The sequence below is a fragment of the Oncorhynchus tshawytscha genome, unplaced genomic scaffold, assembly GCF_018296145.1.
Source record: "Oncorhynchus tshawytscha isolate Ot180627B unplaced genomic scaffold, Otsh_v2.0 Un_scaffold_1874_pilon_pilon, whole genome shotgun sequence".
NCBI classification, from domain to species: domain Eukaryota; kingdom Metazoa; phylum Chordata; class Actinopteri; order Salmoniformes; family Salmonidae; genus Oncorhynchus; species Oncorhynchus tshawytscha.
In genome coordinates this window covers 201,724-217,004 of record NW_024609604.1, presented here as the reverse complement: position 1 = coordinate 217,004, position 15,281 = coordinate 201,724, and the positions used below count along the sequence as shown (strand labels likewise).

The 15,281-nt window shown below is 47.6% G+C and overlaps 1 protein-coding gene across 1 annotated transcript in view; it reads left to right on the top strand.

Annotated features, from left to right (window-relative positions):
* Positions 1-15,281, top strand: part of nup107 (nucleoporin 107) — a 36,253-nt gene that overhangs the window by 7,938 nt on the left and 13,034 nt on the right. The window contains exons 7-17 of the mRNA XM_042316215.1: positions 1,808-1,935; positions 2,965-3,013; positions 3,598-3,669; positions 5,329-5,417; positions 5,508-5,586; positions 6,157-6,270; positions 6,507-6,597; positions 8,348-8,487; positions 9,537-9,682; positions 11,073-11,121; positions 13,806-13,875. Of these exons, the coding sequence (XP_042172149.1) occupies positions 1,808-1,935; positions 2,965-3,013; positions 3,598-3,669; positions 5,329-5,417; positions 5,508-5,586; positions 6,157-6,270; positions 6,507-6,597; positions 8,348-8,487; positions 9,537-9,682; positions 11,073-11,121; positions 13,806-13,875 (1,027 nt within the window). The remainder of the gene's footprint in view (positions 1-1,807; positions 1,936-2,964; positions 3,014-3,597; positions 3,670-5,328; positions 5,418-5,507; positions 5,587-6,156; positions 6,271-6,506; positions 6,598-8,347; positions 8,488-9,536; positions 9,683-11,072; positions 11,122-13,805; positions 13,876-15,281) is intronic.

Below are 15,281 nucleotides of genomic sequence, written 5' to 3'. Positions count from 1 at the left end.
AAGAACATCTGTCAGGACACGGTGTTTTCTCACTTACCTCAACCAACTGCCCTCTACTGTGTGTTTTAGACACGTGTTTGTGTGTTTTAGGACACGTGTGTGTGTGTGTGTGTGTGTGTGTGTTTTAGAACACGTGTGTGTGTGTTTTGTGTGTGTGTGTTTTAGAACACGTGTGTGTGTGTGTGTGTGTGTGTGTTTTAGAACACGTGTGTAGAACACGTGTGTGTGTGTTTTAGAACACGTGTGTGTGTGTGTGTTTTAGAACACGTGATGTGTGTGTGTGTGTGTTGTGTGTTTTAGAACACGTGTGTGTGTGTGTGTGTGTTTTAGAACACGTGTGTGTGTGTGTGTTTTAGAACATGTGTGTGTGTGTGTGTTTTTTAGAACACAGTCATGTGTGTGTGTTTTAGAACACGTGTGTGTGGTGTATGTGTGTGTGTGTGTGTTTTAGAACACGTGTGTGTGTGTTTTAGAACACGTGTGTGTGTGTATGTATGTGTGTATGTGTGTTTTAGAACAGTGTGTGTGTGTTGTATGTGTGTGTGTGTTTTTAGAACACGTGTGTGTGTGTTTGTGTGTGTGTGTTTTAGCATGCGTGTGTGTGTGTGTGTGTGGTTTTAGAACACGTGTGTGTGTGTGTGTGAACACGTGTGTGTGTGTGTTAGTGTGTGTGTGTGTGTGTGTGTGTGTGTGTGTGTGTGTGTGTGTGTGTGTGTGTGCAAGAGTTTGTAGAGCAGGAGGTTTGCTCCTCAAGCGTGGGTATGTGCGAGCGTATGTGTGTGTGTGTGTGTGTGTGTGTCATTGTGTGTTTTATATGCAGAGCTGTGCAGCCTTATGAACACAGTGATAATGGTGTATGTATGGCTATGCAGCCCTTACGAACAGTGATAATGGTGTATGTATGGCTATGCAGCCCTTACGAACAGTGATAATGGTGTATGTATGGCTATGCTGCCCTTATGAACACAGTGATAATGGTGTATGTATGGCTATCTCACGCCCCTTACTGATAATGGTGTATGTATGGCTATGCTGCCCTTATGAACACAGTGATAATGGTGTATGTATGGCTATGCTGCCCTTATGAACACAGTGATAATGGTGTATGTATGGCTATGCTGCCCTTGTGAACTTGAAAATGAACACTGTGATAATGGTGTATGTATGGCTATGCTGCCCTTATGAACACAGTGATAATGGTGTATGTATGGCTATGCTGCCCTTACGAACAGTGATAATGGTGTATGTATGGCTATGCTGCCCTTATGAACACAGTGATAATGGTGTATGTATGGCTATGCTGCCCTTATGAACACAGTGATAATGGTGTATGTATGGCTATGCTGCCCTTGTGAACAGTGATAATGGTGTATGTATGGCTATGCTGCCCTTATGAACACAGTGATAATGGTGTATGTATGGCTATGCTGCCCTTATGAACAGTGATAATGGTGTATGTATGGCTATGCTGCCCTTATGAACACAGTGATAATGGTGTATGTATGGCTATGCTGCCCTTATGAACACAGTGATAATGGTGTATGTATGGCTATGCTGCCCTTATGAACACAGTGATAATGGTGTATGTATGGCTATGCTGCCCTTATGAACACAGTGATAATGGTGTATGTATGGCTATGCTGCCCTTATGAACACAGTGATAATGGTGTATGTATGGCTATGCTGCCCTTATGAACAGTGATAATGGTGTATGTATGGCTATGCTGCCCTTATGAACACAGTGATAATGGTGTATGTATGGCTATGCTGCCCTTACGAACAGTGATAATGATGTATTGTGTACCAGGTGGGCATGCTCCAGAGGCTGGTATCGAGGGCAGCTCCAGGGCAACAGAAGTCCTCTAAGACTGCTGGTATGAGATGGCTTTTACAGCAGGAGATGGTCACCTGGCGCCTCATTACTTCTCTATACAGGTTAGTGTCTATACAGGTTAGTGTCTATACAGGTTAGTGTCTATACAGGTTAGTGTCTATACAGGTTAGTGGCTGGCTGTCTGGCTGGCTGTCTGTCTGTCTGGCTAGCTGGCTGGCTGGCTGGCTGGCTGTCTGTCTCACGGTCCGCCAGTCTGTCTGTCTGTCTGTCTGTCTGTCTCACGGTCCGTCTGTCTGTCTGTCTGTCTGTCTCACTGTCTGTCTGGCTGGCTGTCTCACTGTCTGTCTGTCTGTCTCACGTCCCCTGTCTGTCTGTCTGTCTGTCTGTCTGTCTGTCTGTCTGTCTGTCTGTCTGTCTGTCTGTCTCTGTCTGTCTGTCTCACGATGTCTGTCTGTCTCACGATCCGTCTGTCCTGTCTCGCGATCCGTCTGTCTGTCTCACTCTCGATCCGTCTGTCTGTCTCACGATCCGTCTGTCTCTCTGTCTCGCGATCCGTCTCTGTCTCACGATCCGTCTGTCTCTCTGTCTCACGATCCGTCTGTCTCTCTGTCTCACGATCCGTCTGTCTGTCTCACGATCCGTCTCTGTCTCGCGATCCGTCTGTCTGTCTGTTCCTTCCATTCTCTCTCTCTATCTCTCTCTCTATATATATATTAGGGCTGTGAATTAGCAGGGAACTCACAAAACGATGTCATCACAATACTTACACGCCGATACCAAATGTATAGTGATTTTATAGTGATTCGATGTTCCAAACATATGCTCACCATATGTCTGCTGCAGAGGGACGAGAGAGAGAGCCATGTTTTAATGCTGAACCAATTGGCTCCCTATTTAAAAAGATAGAGAACAAGGCTGTGAAGGAAAAGTTTAGGTGTAGGTACAGCCGACTAGCGCAAAAACAAATGTATAGCTAAATGTCGCTACGCTATGTCATCCAAAACAATATCCCTATCTACATGTAACTATTTATTTTTGCATTCATTTTCCTCATCACTACATAGAGGAATGGTGTTGCTATGGGGACGTGTGGTTTGACTTTGTTACATCACTGTGTCCCTCCCCCTCAGAGACAGGATCCAGTCAGAGCTGGAGGATGACATCATGATGGATGTGGCTGTGAGTACTCCTCTACAACTATGATGTCGTTAGGGAACTACAGGTGTTTCTTGTTGTGTGATGGAGAGAGAGAAGGAAATGGAGTAACTGTCCTCTCTCCTGTGTGATGGAGAGGGAGAGAGAGAAGGAAATGGAGTAACTGTCCTCTCTCCTGTGTGATGGGGAGAGGGAGAGAGAGAAGGAAATGGAGTAACTGTCCTCTCTCCTGTGTGATGGAGAGGGAGAGAGAGAAGGAAATGGAGTAACTGTCCTCTCCTGTGTGATGGAGAGAGAGAAGGAAATGGAGTAACTGTCCTCTCTCCTGTGTGATGGAGAGGGGAGAGATGGAAGGAAATGGAGTAACTGTCCTCTCTCCTGTGTGATGGGGAGAGGGAGAGAGAGAAGGAAATGGAGTAACTGTCCTCTCTCCTGTGTGATGGGGAGAGGGAGAGAGAGAAGGAAATGGAGTAACTGTCCTCTCTCCTGTGTGATGGAGAGGGAGAGAGAGAAGGAAATGGAGTAACTGTCCTCTCCTGTGTGATGGAGAGAGAGAAGGAAATGGAGTAACTGTCCTCTCTCCTGTGTGTGTGACCATCTCTCCTCAGGCTCCCGGTGTTAGTGAGAAGGTGGTGATGGAACAACTTTTCCAGAGAGATGCTGTAGTACGCCAGAGTCAGGTTAGACTCTCCCACACACACACACATACAGTACCAGTCAACATGTTCTACATTGTAGAATAATAGTGAAGACATCAAAACTATGAAATAACACCTATGGAATCATGTAGAAACCAAAAAAAAGTGTTAAACAAATCAAAATGTATTTTAGATTCTTCAAAGTTGCCATCCTTTTCCTTGATGACAGCTTTGCACACTCTTGGCATTCTCTCAACCAGCATCACCTGGAATGCTTTTCCAACAGTCTTCAAGGAGTTCCCACATATGCTGAGCACTTGTTTGGTTGAGTTTGGGTGATTGTGGAGGCCAGGTCATCTGATGCAGCATTCCATCACTTTCCATCTTGGTCAAATAGCCCTTACACAGCCTGGAGGTGTGTTGGGTCATTGCCCTGTTGAAAAACAAATTATAGTCTCACTGAGCGCAAACCAGATGGGATGGAGTATCCCTGCAGAATGCTGTGGTAGCCATGCTGGTTAAGTGTGCCTTTTTAATTTTAAATAAATCACAGACAGTATCACCAGCAAAGCACCCCCACGCCATCACACCTCCTCCTCCATGCTTCACGGTGGGAACCACACATGCAGAGATCATCCGTTCACCTACTCTGCGTCTCACAAAGACACGGCGGATGGAACCAAAAATCGCAACTTTGGACTCATCAGACCAAAGGACAGATTTCCACCGATCTAATGTCCATTACTCGTGGTTCTTGCCCCAAGCAAGTCTCTTCTTCTTATTGGTGTCCTTTACAAGTGGTTTCTTTGCAGCAATTCGACCATGAAGGTGTGATTTCACGCATCTCCTCTGAACAGTTGATATTGCGATGTGTCTGTTACTTGAACTCTGTGTAGCATTTATTTGGGCTGCAATTTCTGAGGCTGGTAAATCTAATAAACTTATTCTCTGCAGCAGAGGTAACTCTGGGATTCCTTTCCTGTGGTGGTCCTCATGAGAGCCAGTTTCATCATAGCGCTTGATGGTTTTTGCGACTGCACTTGAAGAAACGTTCCAAGTTCTTGAAATTTTCCGCATTGACTGACCTTCATGTCTTAAAGTAACGATGGACTGTTGTTTTTCTTTGCTTATTTGAGCTGTTTTTGCCATAATATGGGCTTGGTCTTTTACCAAATAGGGTTAGGGTCTTCTGTATACACCCCTACCCTGTCACAACACAACTGAGTGGCTCAAACGCATTAAGAAGGAAAGAAATTCCACAAATCAACTTTTAAGAAGGCATACCTGTTAATTGAAATGCATTCCAGGTGACTACCTCATGAAGCTGGTTGAGAGAATGCCAAGAGTGTGCAAAGCAGTCATCAAGGCAAAAGGTGGCTACTTTGAAGAATCTGTTTTGTTTGAAAACTTTTTTTTGGTTACTACATGATTCCATGTGTGTTATTTCATAGTTTTGACGTCTTCGCTATTATTCTACAATGTAGAAAATAGTAAAAAAATAAAGAAAAGTCCTGGAATGAGCAGGTTTTCTAAAACTTTTGACTGGTAGTGTATACACACACACACAAAAACACACTCACTACACACACACCTCCTCCCCTATTATCTGTCTCTAGTGGTACAGTCCTGTTTGGTCTGATGGATGGTTGTAATAGAGACATTGTAAAGTTTTAAATAATCGTTTCACCTCCTCTCTCTTAGTTGGTTGTGGATTGGTTAGAGAGTATCGCCAAAGATGAAATCGGGGACTTCTCCGACAACATTGAATACTACGCCAAGTCTGTCTACTGGTAAGTAGCTGGAGTTATTTGAGAGAGACGAGCACTTGTATGTCGTTAGGAAGACCATGTGCCTTGGCTAATATTCTGTTTGACTTTCAGGGAGAATACCCTTCATGCTCTGAAACTGAGAAGAAACACCTCCAGCACAGGCTTCAATGTTCCCCTGGTTACTGAGCTGGTAAGAGGGGCTTTTAGGCCTGTTCTTCACAGGCTTCAATGTTCCCCTGGTTACTGAGCTGGTAAGAGGGGCTTTTAGGCCTGTTCTTCACAGGCTTCAATGTTCCCCTGGTTACTGAGCTGGTACTAGGGGCTTTTAGGCCTGTTCTTCACAGGCTTCAATGTTCCCCTGGTTACTGAGCTGGTACTAGGGGCTTTTAGGCCTGTTCTTCACAGGCTTCAATGTTCCCCTGGTTACCGAGCTGGTACTAGGGGCTTTTAGGCCTGTTCTTCACAGGCTTCAATGTTCCCCTGGTTACTGAGCTGGTAAGAGGGGCTTTTAGGCCTGTTCTTCACAGGCTTCAATGTTCCCCTGGTTACTGAGCTGGTAAGAGGGGCTTTTAGGCCTGCTCTTCACAGGCTTTTATGTTCCCCTGGTTACCGAGCTGGTTTAGGGGGGACTTTTAGGCCTGCTCTTCACAATCTATCTCTCTCTCGCACACACACTCTCCCCTACATACACATGCTCTGATGCCATGATAGGGAATACGTTGTTTTACTTAGACCATAAAGTAACTCAGTGTGTCTGTAGGACCCTGACGCCCCCATCAGACAGAGACGTCCCCTGGCAGACCTGGACAGAGAGGATGATGCCAGACTGCTGAAGTACCTCTTCACCCTCCTCAGAGCGGGCATGACTGACGAGGTGAGAAACAGGAGACACTCTCAAATGGCACCATTTGTTCCCTGTTCACTGTTTTGTTCCCTGTTCACCATTTGTTCCCTGTTCACCAGGGCTCATAGTTCTCTGGTCACAAAAGTAGTGCAGTGTATAGGTAATAGGGTGTCGTTTTGAGACCGATCTCAGTACAGCGCCACCTGGTGGATGGGAGGGTTACACTGAACTGGTTTCTAGTCACAGTGACGTGTGGTTGTGTGTAGGCCCAGAGGCTGTGTAAGCGCTGTGGCCAGGCATGGAGAGCTGCTACTCTGGAGGGATGGAAGCTGTACCACGACCCCAACATCAACGGAGGTCAGTTCTCCACCGTACACTCTCACCAACAGATGTATGACACCAAGTGGAGGTCGTGACCTTTTTGTCAGCCGGTGATTGTCATGTAAATAACTGTCTGTCTCACGGTAATTGACCTTTTTAATGAACATAAACACGTTTAGCATCTCCTGACTTCCACACACAGCCTACAAGACACTGATGTAGGCCTTTGGAACATCTACATTTTAAAAAGTCAAATAAATCCTGCCAACAGAGTGCTGAGTACCAGGCAGTTAGCAGGTTTGGGAGGCTACTAATGACCAGCAGGTTTGGGAGGCTACTAATGACCAGCAGGTTTGGTAGGCTACTAATGACCAGCAGGTTTGGTAGGCTACTAATGACCAGCAGGTTTGGGAGGCTACTAATGACCAGCAGGTTTGGTAGGCTACTAATGACCAGCAGGTTTGGGAGGCTACTAATGACCAGCAGGTTTGGGAGGCTACTAATGACCAGCAGGTTTGGGAGGCTACTAATGACTAATGACCAGCAGGTTTGGGAGGCTACTAATGACCAGCAGGTTTGGGAGGCTACTAATGACCAGCAGGTTTGGGAGGCTACTAATGACCAGCAGGTTTGGTAGGCTACTAATGACCAGCAGGTTTGGTAGGCTACTAATGACCAGCAGGTTTGGGAGGCTACTAATGACCAGCAGGTTTGGGAGGCTACTAATGACCAGCAGGTTTGGGAGGCTACTAATGACCAGCAGGTTTGGGAGGCTACTAATGACCAGCAGGTTTGGGAGGCTACTAATGACCAGCAGGTTTGGGAGGCTACTAATGACCAGCAGGTTTGGGAGGCTACTAATGACCAGCAGGTTTGGGAGGCTACTAATGACCAGCAGGTTTGGTAGGCTACTAATGACCAGCAGGTTTGGGAGGCTACTCATGACCAGCAGGTTTGGTAGGCTACTAATGACCAGCAGGTTTGGTAGGCTACTCGCGACCAGCAGGTTTGGTAGGCTACTCGCGATCAGCAGGTTTGGTAGGCTACTCGCGACCTGCAGGTTTGGTAGGCTACTCGCGACCAGCAGGTTTGGTAGGCTACTCGCGACCTAGCAGGTTTGGTAGGCTACTCGCGACCAGCAGGTTTGGTAGGCTACTCGCGACCAGCAGGTTTGGTAGGCTACTCGCGACCTGCAGGTTTGGTAGGCTACTAATGACCTGCAGGTTTGGTAGGCTACTAATGACGAGCAGGTTTGGTAGACTACTAATGACGAGCAGGTTTGGTAGACTACTAATGACGAGCAGGTTTGGTAGGCTACTCATGACCAGCAGGTTTGGTAAACTACTAATGACCGGCAGGTTTGGTAGGCTACTCGCGACCGGCAGGTTTGATAGGCTACTCGCGACCGGCAGGTTTGATAGGCTACTCGCGACCAGCAGGTTTGGTAGGCTACTCGCGATCAGCAGGTTTGGTAGGCTACTCGCGACCTACAGGTTTGGTAGGCTACTCGCGACCGGCGGGTTTGGTAGGCTACTCGCGACCGGCAGGTTTGGTAGGCTACTCGCGACCTGCAGGTTTGGTAGGCTACTCGCGACCGGCGGGTTTGGTAGGCTACTCATGACCAGCATCATCAGAGCTTAGAGAAGTTTAGTTACCGTGACTAAACGGTCACGTTAGAATTTGACTGCGGTCAAGACTCGTGACCGCCGGTGTGGCGGTAATTGGGTCACCATAACAACCCACACGTCCCTATGAACGGTCTGTGATGGAACTGAGGTGTGTCCAGGAGGTGCAGAGCTGCTACCGGTGGAGGGGAACCCTCAGCGCTGTGTGTGGAAGGTCTGCTGCTGGAGGATGGCTGATAGTGAACACTTCAGCAGATATGAGAGAGCCATCTACGCTGTTCTGAGTGGGAACCTCAAACGGGTATGTTGGGTGTTATCTCCCTAAGACTCTGTCTGTAGCTGTATGTTGGGTGTTATCTCCCTAAGACTCTGTCTCTCTCTCTCTCTCTCTCTCTCTCTGTCTCTCTCTCTGTCTCTCTCTCTCTGTCTCTCTCTCTGTCTCTCTCTGTGTCTCTCTCTGTCTCTCTCTGTGTCTCTCTCTCTCTCTCTCTCTCTCTCTCTCTCTGTCTCTCTCTCTCTCTGTCTCTCGCTCTCTGTCTCTCTCTCTGTCTCTCTCTCTCTCTCTCTCTCTGTCTCTCTGTCTGTCTCTCTGTCTGTCTGTCTGTCTGTGGCACTTGTATGTGTTGGGGGGCAGGGGGAGGAAGAGGATTGGGGGAGTCAGGGGGAGGAGGAAGAGGATTGGGGGAGGAGGGGGAGGGGGAGGAGGGGGGGGAGTCAGGGGGAGGAAGGGATTGGGGGAGTCAGGGGGAGGAAGGGATTGGGGGAGTCAGGGGGAGGAAGAGGATTGGGGGAGTCAGGGGGGAGGAAGAGGATTGGGGGGGATCAGGGGGAGGAAGAGGATTGGGGGGTCAGGGGGAGGAAGAGGATTGGGGGGGGTCAGGGGGAGGAAGAGGATTGGGGGGTCAGGGGGAGGAAGAGGATTGGGGGGTCAGGGGGAGGAAGAGGATTGGGGGGGGTCAGGGGGAGGAAGAGGATTGGGGGGGGGGATCAGGGGGAGGAAGAGGATTGGGGGGGATCAGGGGGAGGAAGAGGATTGGGGGGGTCAGGGGGAGGAAGAGGATTGGGGGGGGGGTCAGGGGGAGGAAGAGGATTGGGGGTCAGGGGGAGGAAGAGGATTGGGGGGTCAGGGGAGGAAGAGGATTGGGGGTCAGGGGGAGGAAGAGGATTGGGGGGGTCAGGGGAGGAAGAGGATTGGGGGGGTCAGGGGGAGGAAGAGGATTGGGGGGGGTCAGGGGGAGGAAGAGGATTGGGGGGGGTCAGGGTTCTGGTAGACTCTCTGTCTCTCCCCTCTAGCTGAACTACAGTAGAGTGGTGGTGGTTGTAGTGATTTGTCTCTCGGTCTCCCTCTAGCTACTCCCAGTGTGTGAGTCGTGGGAGGACAGTGTGTGGGCCTACTTCAGGGTCCTGGTAGACTCTCTGGTGGAACAGGAGGTCCGGTCCTCAGGGATGGGCAGCGAGGAGCTGGAGGAGCTGCCACGAGAATACCTGGAGGCCAAGTAAGATCCCCAGCCTCTAGTAGAGAATACCTGGAGGCCAAGTAAAGATCCCCAGCCTCTAGTAGGGAATACCTGGAGGCCAAGTAAGATCCCAGCCTCTAGTAGGGAATACCTGGAGGCCAAGTAAGATCCCCAGCCTCTAGTAGAGAATACCTGGAGGCCAAGTAAGATCCCCAGACTCTAGTAGAGAATACCTGGAGGCCAAGTAAAGATCCCCAGACTCTAGTAGAGAATACCTGGAGGCCAAGTAAAGATCCCCAGCCTCTAGTAGAGAATACCTGGAGGCCAAGTAAAGATCCCCAGCCTCTAGTAGAGAATACCTGGAGGCCAAGTAACATCCCCACCCTCTAGTAGAGAATACCTGGAGGCCAAGTAAAGATCCCCAGCCTCTAGTAGAGAATACCTGGAGGCCAAGTAACGATCCCCAGCCTCTAGTAGAGAATACCTGGAGGCCAAGTAAAGATCCCCAGCCTCTAGTAGAGAATACCTGGAGGCCAAGTAAAGATCCCCAGACTCTAGTAGAGAATACCTGGAGGCCAAGTAAAGATCCCCAGCCTCTAGTAGAGAATACCTGGAGGCCAAGTAAAGATCCCCAGCCTCTAGTAGAGAATACCTGGAGGCCAAGTAAAGATCCCCAGCCTCTAGTAGAGAATACCTGGAGGCCAAGTAAAGATCCCCAGACTCTAGTAGAGAATACCTGGAGGCCAAGTAAAGATCCCCAGACTCTAGTAGAGAATACCTGGAGGCCAGGTAAAGATCCCCAGCCTCTAGTAGAGAATACCTGGAGGCCAAGTAAAGATCCCCAGCCTCTAGTAGAGAATACCTGGAGGCCAAGTAACCCCAGACTCTAGTAGAGAATACCTGGAGGCCAAGTAAAGATCCCCAGACTCTAGTAGAGAATACCTGGAGGCCAAGTAAAGATCCCCAGACTCTAGTAGAGAATACCTGGAGGCCAAGTAAAGATCCCCAGACTCTAGTAGAGAATACCTGGAGGCCAAGTAAAGATCCCCAGCCTCTAGTAGAGAATACCTGGAGGCCAAGTAAAGATCCCCAGCCTCTAGTAGAGAATACCTGGAGGCCAAGTAAAGATCCCCAGCCTCTAGTAGAGAATACCTGGAGGCCAGGTAACATCCCCACCCTCTAGTAGAGAATACCTGGAGGCCAGGTAAAATCCCAGCCTCTAGTAGAGAATACCTGGAGGCCAGGTAAAATCCCCAGCCTCTAGTAGAGAATACCTGGAGGCCAGGTAAAATCCCCAGCCTCTAGTAGAGAATACCTGGAGGCCAGGTAACATCCCCAGCCTCTAGTGGAGGGCTGAGGATCAGGAATCTAACCTTCCTAACCTTTCAATTTCTAAATGTAAATTGTACTGTCTCCTTTTTCTCTCCAGCTGGACACTGGAGAAGGTGTTTGAGGAGCTGCTGGCAACAGAGTCAAAGGTCAAGCATCTGTTTTTCTGCTCTGTCAAACTAGCTGTGTGCCTGCATCACACCAGTCTACTAGCTATCTACATCGTACCAGTCTACTAGCTATCTACATCGTAGCAGTCTACTAGCTATCTACATCGTACCAGTCTACTAGCTATCTACATCGTACCAGTCTACTAGCTATCTACATCGTAGCAGTCTACTAGCTATCTACATCACACCAGTTTACTAGCTATCTACATCGTACCAGTCTACTAGCTATCTACATCGTACCAGTCTACTAGCTATCTACATCGTACCAGTCTACTAGCTATCTACATCGTACCAGTCTACTAGCTATCTACATCACACCAGTCTACTAGCTATCTACATCGTACCAGTCTACTAGCTATCTACATCGTACCAGTCTACTAGCTATCTACATCGTAGCAGTCTACTAGCTATCTACATCACACCAGTCTACTAGCTATCTACATCACACCAGTCTACTAGCTATCTACATCGTAGCAGTCTACTAGCTATCTACATCGTACCAGTCTACTAGCTATCGACATCGTACAGTCTACTAGCTATCGACATCGTACCAGTCTACTAGCTATCTACATCGAGGCCAGTCTACTAGCTATCTACATCGTCCCAGTTTACTAGCTATCTACATCGTACCAGTCTACTAGCTATCTACATCGTACCAGTCTACTAGCTATCTACATCACACCAGTCTACTAGCTATCTACATCACACCAGTCTACTAGCTATCTACATCACACCAGTCTACTAGCTATCTACATCACACCAGTCTACTAGCTATCTACATCACACCAGTCTACTAGCTATCTACATCGTAGCAGTCTACTAGCTATCTACATCGTAGCAGTCTACTAGCTATCTACATCGTAGCAGTCTACTAGCTATCTACATCGTAGCAGTCTACTAGCTATCTACATCACACCAGTCTACTAGCTATCTACATCACACCAGTCTACTAGCTATCTACATCGTAGCAGTCTACTAGCTATCTACATCGTAGCAGTCTACTAGCTATCTACATCGTAGCAGTCTACTAGCTATCTACATCACACCAGTCTACTAGCTATCTACATCGTACCAGTCTACTAGCTATCTACATCGTACCAGTCTACTAGCTATCTACATCACACCAGTCTACTAGCTATCTACATCGTACCAGTCTACTAGCTATCTACATCGTACCAGTCTACTAGCTATCTACATCGTAGCAGTCTACTAGCTATCTACATCATACCAGTCTACTAGCTATCTACATCACACCAGTCTACTAGCTATCTACATCGTACCAGTCTACTAGCTATCTACATCGTACCAGTCTACTAGCTATCTACATCGTACCAGTCTACTAGCTATCTACATCGTACCAGTCTACTAGCTATCTACATCGTACCAGTCTACTAGCTATCTACATCGTACCAGTCTACTAGCTATCTACATCACACCAGTCTACTAGCTATCTACATCGTAGCAGTCTACTAGCTATCTACATCGTACCAGTCTACTAGCTATCTACATCGTACCAGTCTACTAGCTATCTACATCACACCAGTCTACTAGCTATCTACATCACACCAGTCTACTAGCTATCTACATCACACCAGTCTACTAGCTATCTACATCATACCAGTCTACTAGCTATCTACATCGTAGCAGTCTACTAGCTATCTACATCATACCAGTCTACTAGCTATCTACATCGTACCAGTCTACTAGCTATCTACATCATACCAGTCTACTAGCTATCTACATCACACCAGTCTACTAGCTATCTACATCACACCAGTCTACTAGCTATCTACATCACCAGTCTACTAGCTATCTACATCGTACCAGTCTACTAGCTATCTACATCAGCCAGTCTACTAGCTATCTACATCACACCAGTCTACTAGCTATCTACATCGTACCAGTCTACTAGCTATCTACATCGTAGCAGTCTACTAGCTATCTACATCATACCAGTCTACTAGCTATCTACATCGTACCTGTCTACTAGTCTACATATCTAACATAGTCTACTAGCTATCTACATCGTACCAGTCTACTAGCTATCTACATCGTAGCAGTCTACTAGCTATCTACATCGTAGAGTCTACTAGCTATCTACATCGTAGCAGTCTACTAGCTATCTACATCGTACCAGTCTACTAGCTATCTACATCGTAGTCTACTAGCTATCTACATCGTACCAGTCTACTAGCTATCTACATCGTACCAGTCTACTAGCTATCTACATCACACCAGTCTACTAGCTATCTACATCGTAGCAGTCTACTAGCTATCTACATCATACCAGTCTACTAGCTATCTACATCGTAGCAGTCTACTAGCTATCTACATCATACCAGTCTACTAGCTATCTACATCGTACCAGTCTACTAGCTATCTACATCACACCAGTCTACTAGCTATCTACATCGTAGCAGTCTACTAGCTATCTACATCGTACCAGTCTACTAGCTATCTACATCGTAGCAGTCTACTAGCTATCTACATCATACCAGTCTACTAGCTATCTACATCGTACCAGTCTACTAGCTATCTACATCGTAGCAGTCTACTAGCTATCTACATCATACCAGTCTACTAGCTATCTACATCGTAGCAGTCTTAGGGATTCCCATAGTCCTGTGAAAGATGCTGAATGTCTCCTTCCCTCTTCTTCACAGAAAGTCCTGGAAGAGACGAAAGAACACTACCACATAATCCAGAAGTTAGTTATCCTGGGTGACCTGGACGGTGAGTCTGTTATTAACCTTTAACTAGCTGTCTAGTGTTTCCTGGGTGACCTGGACGGTGAGTCTGTTATTAACCTTTAACTAGCTGTCTAGTGTTTCCTGGGTGACCTGGACGGTGAGTCTGTTATTAACCTTTAACTAGCTGTCTAGTGTTTCCTGGGTGACCTGGACGGTGAGTCTGTTATTAACCTTTAACTAGCTGTCTAGTGTTTCTACGTCTCTAATGAAATGGGACCCAGAATTCATTACAATGTGAGTTAAATAGTTTTACCTTACTATTGTTTTAATTACGTTAAAGAGCATCCAATTAGCCACCATGATCTCATGTTCTATCATGACATCGGGTTCTATCATGACGTCGGGTTCTATCATGACGTCGGGTTCTATCATGACGTCGGGTTCTACCATGACGTCGGGTTCTACCATGACGTCGGGTTCTATCATGACGTCGGGTTCTATCATGACGTCGGGTTCTATCATGACGTCGGGTTCTATCATGACGTCGGGTTCTATCATGACGTCGGGTTCTATCATGACGCGGGTTCTATCATGACGCGGGTTCTATCATGACGTCGGGTTCTATCATGACGCGGGTTCTATCATGACGTCGGGTTCTATCATGACGTCGGGTTCTATCATGACGCGGGTTCTATCATGACGTCGGGTTCTATCATGACGTCGGGTTCTATCATGACGTCGGGTTCTATCATGACGTCGGGTTCTATCATGACGTCGGGTTCTATCATGACGTTTCTATCATGACGTCGGGTTCTATCATGACGCCGGGTTCTATCATGACGCCGGGTTCTATCATGACGTCGGGTTCTATCATGACGTCGGGTTCTATCATGACGTCGGGTTCTATCATGACGCCGGGTTCTATCATGACGTTTCTATCATGACGTCGGGTTCTATCATGACGCCGGGTTCTATCATGACGTCGGGTTCTATCATGACGCCGGGTTCTATCATGACGCCGGGTTCTATCATGACGCGACGTCGGGTTCTATCATGACGTCGGGTTCTATCATGACGCCGGGTTCTATCATGACGTCGGGTTCTATCATGACGTGGGTTCTATCATGACGCCGGGTTCTATCATGACGGGGTCTATCATGACGGGTTTCTATCATGACGCGGGTTCTATCATGACGCCGGGTTCTATCATGACGTCGGGTTCTATCATGACGCCGGGTTCTATCATGACGCCGGGTTCTATCATGACGTCGGGTTCTATCATGACGTTGGTTCTATCATGACGTCGGGTTCTATCATGACGTCGGGTTCTATCATGACGCGGGTTCTATCATGACGCCGGGTTCTATCATGACGCCGGGTTCTATCATGACGTCGGGTTCTATCATGACGTCGGGTTCTATCATGACGCCGGGTTCTATCATGACGTCG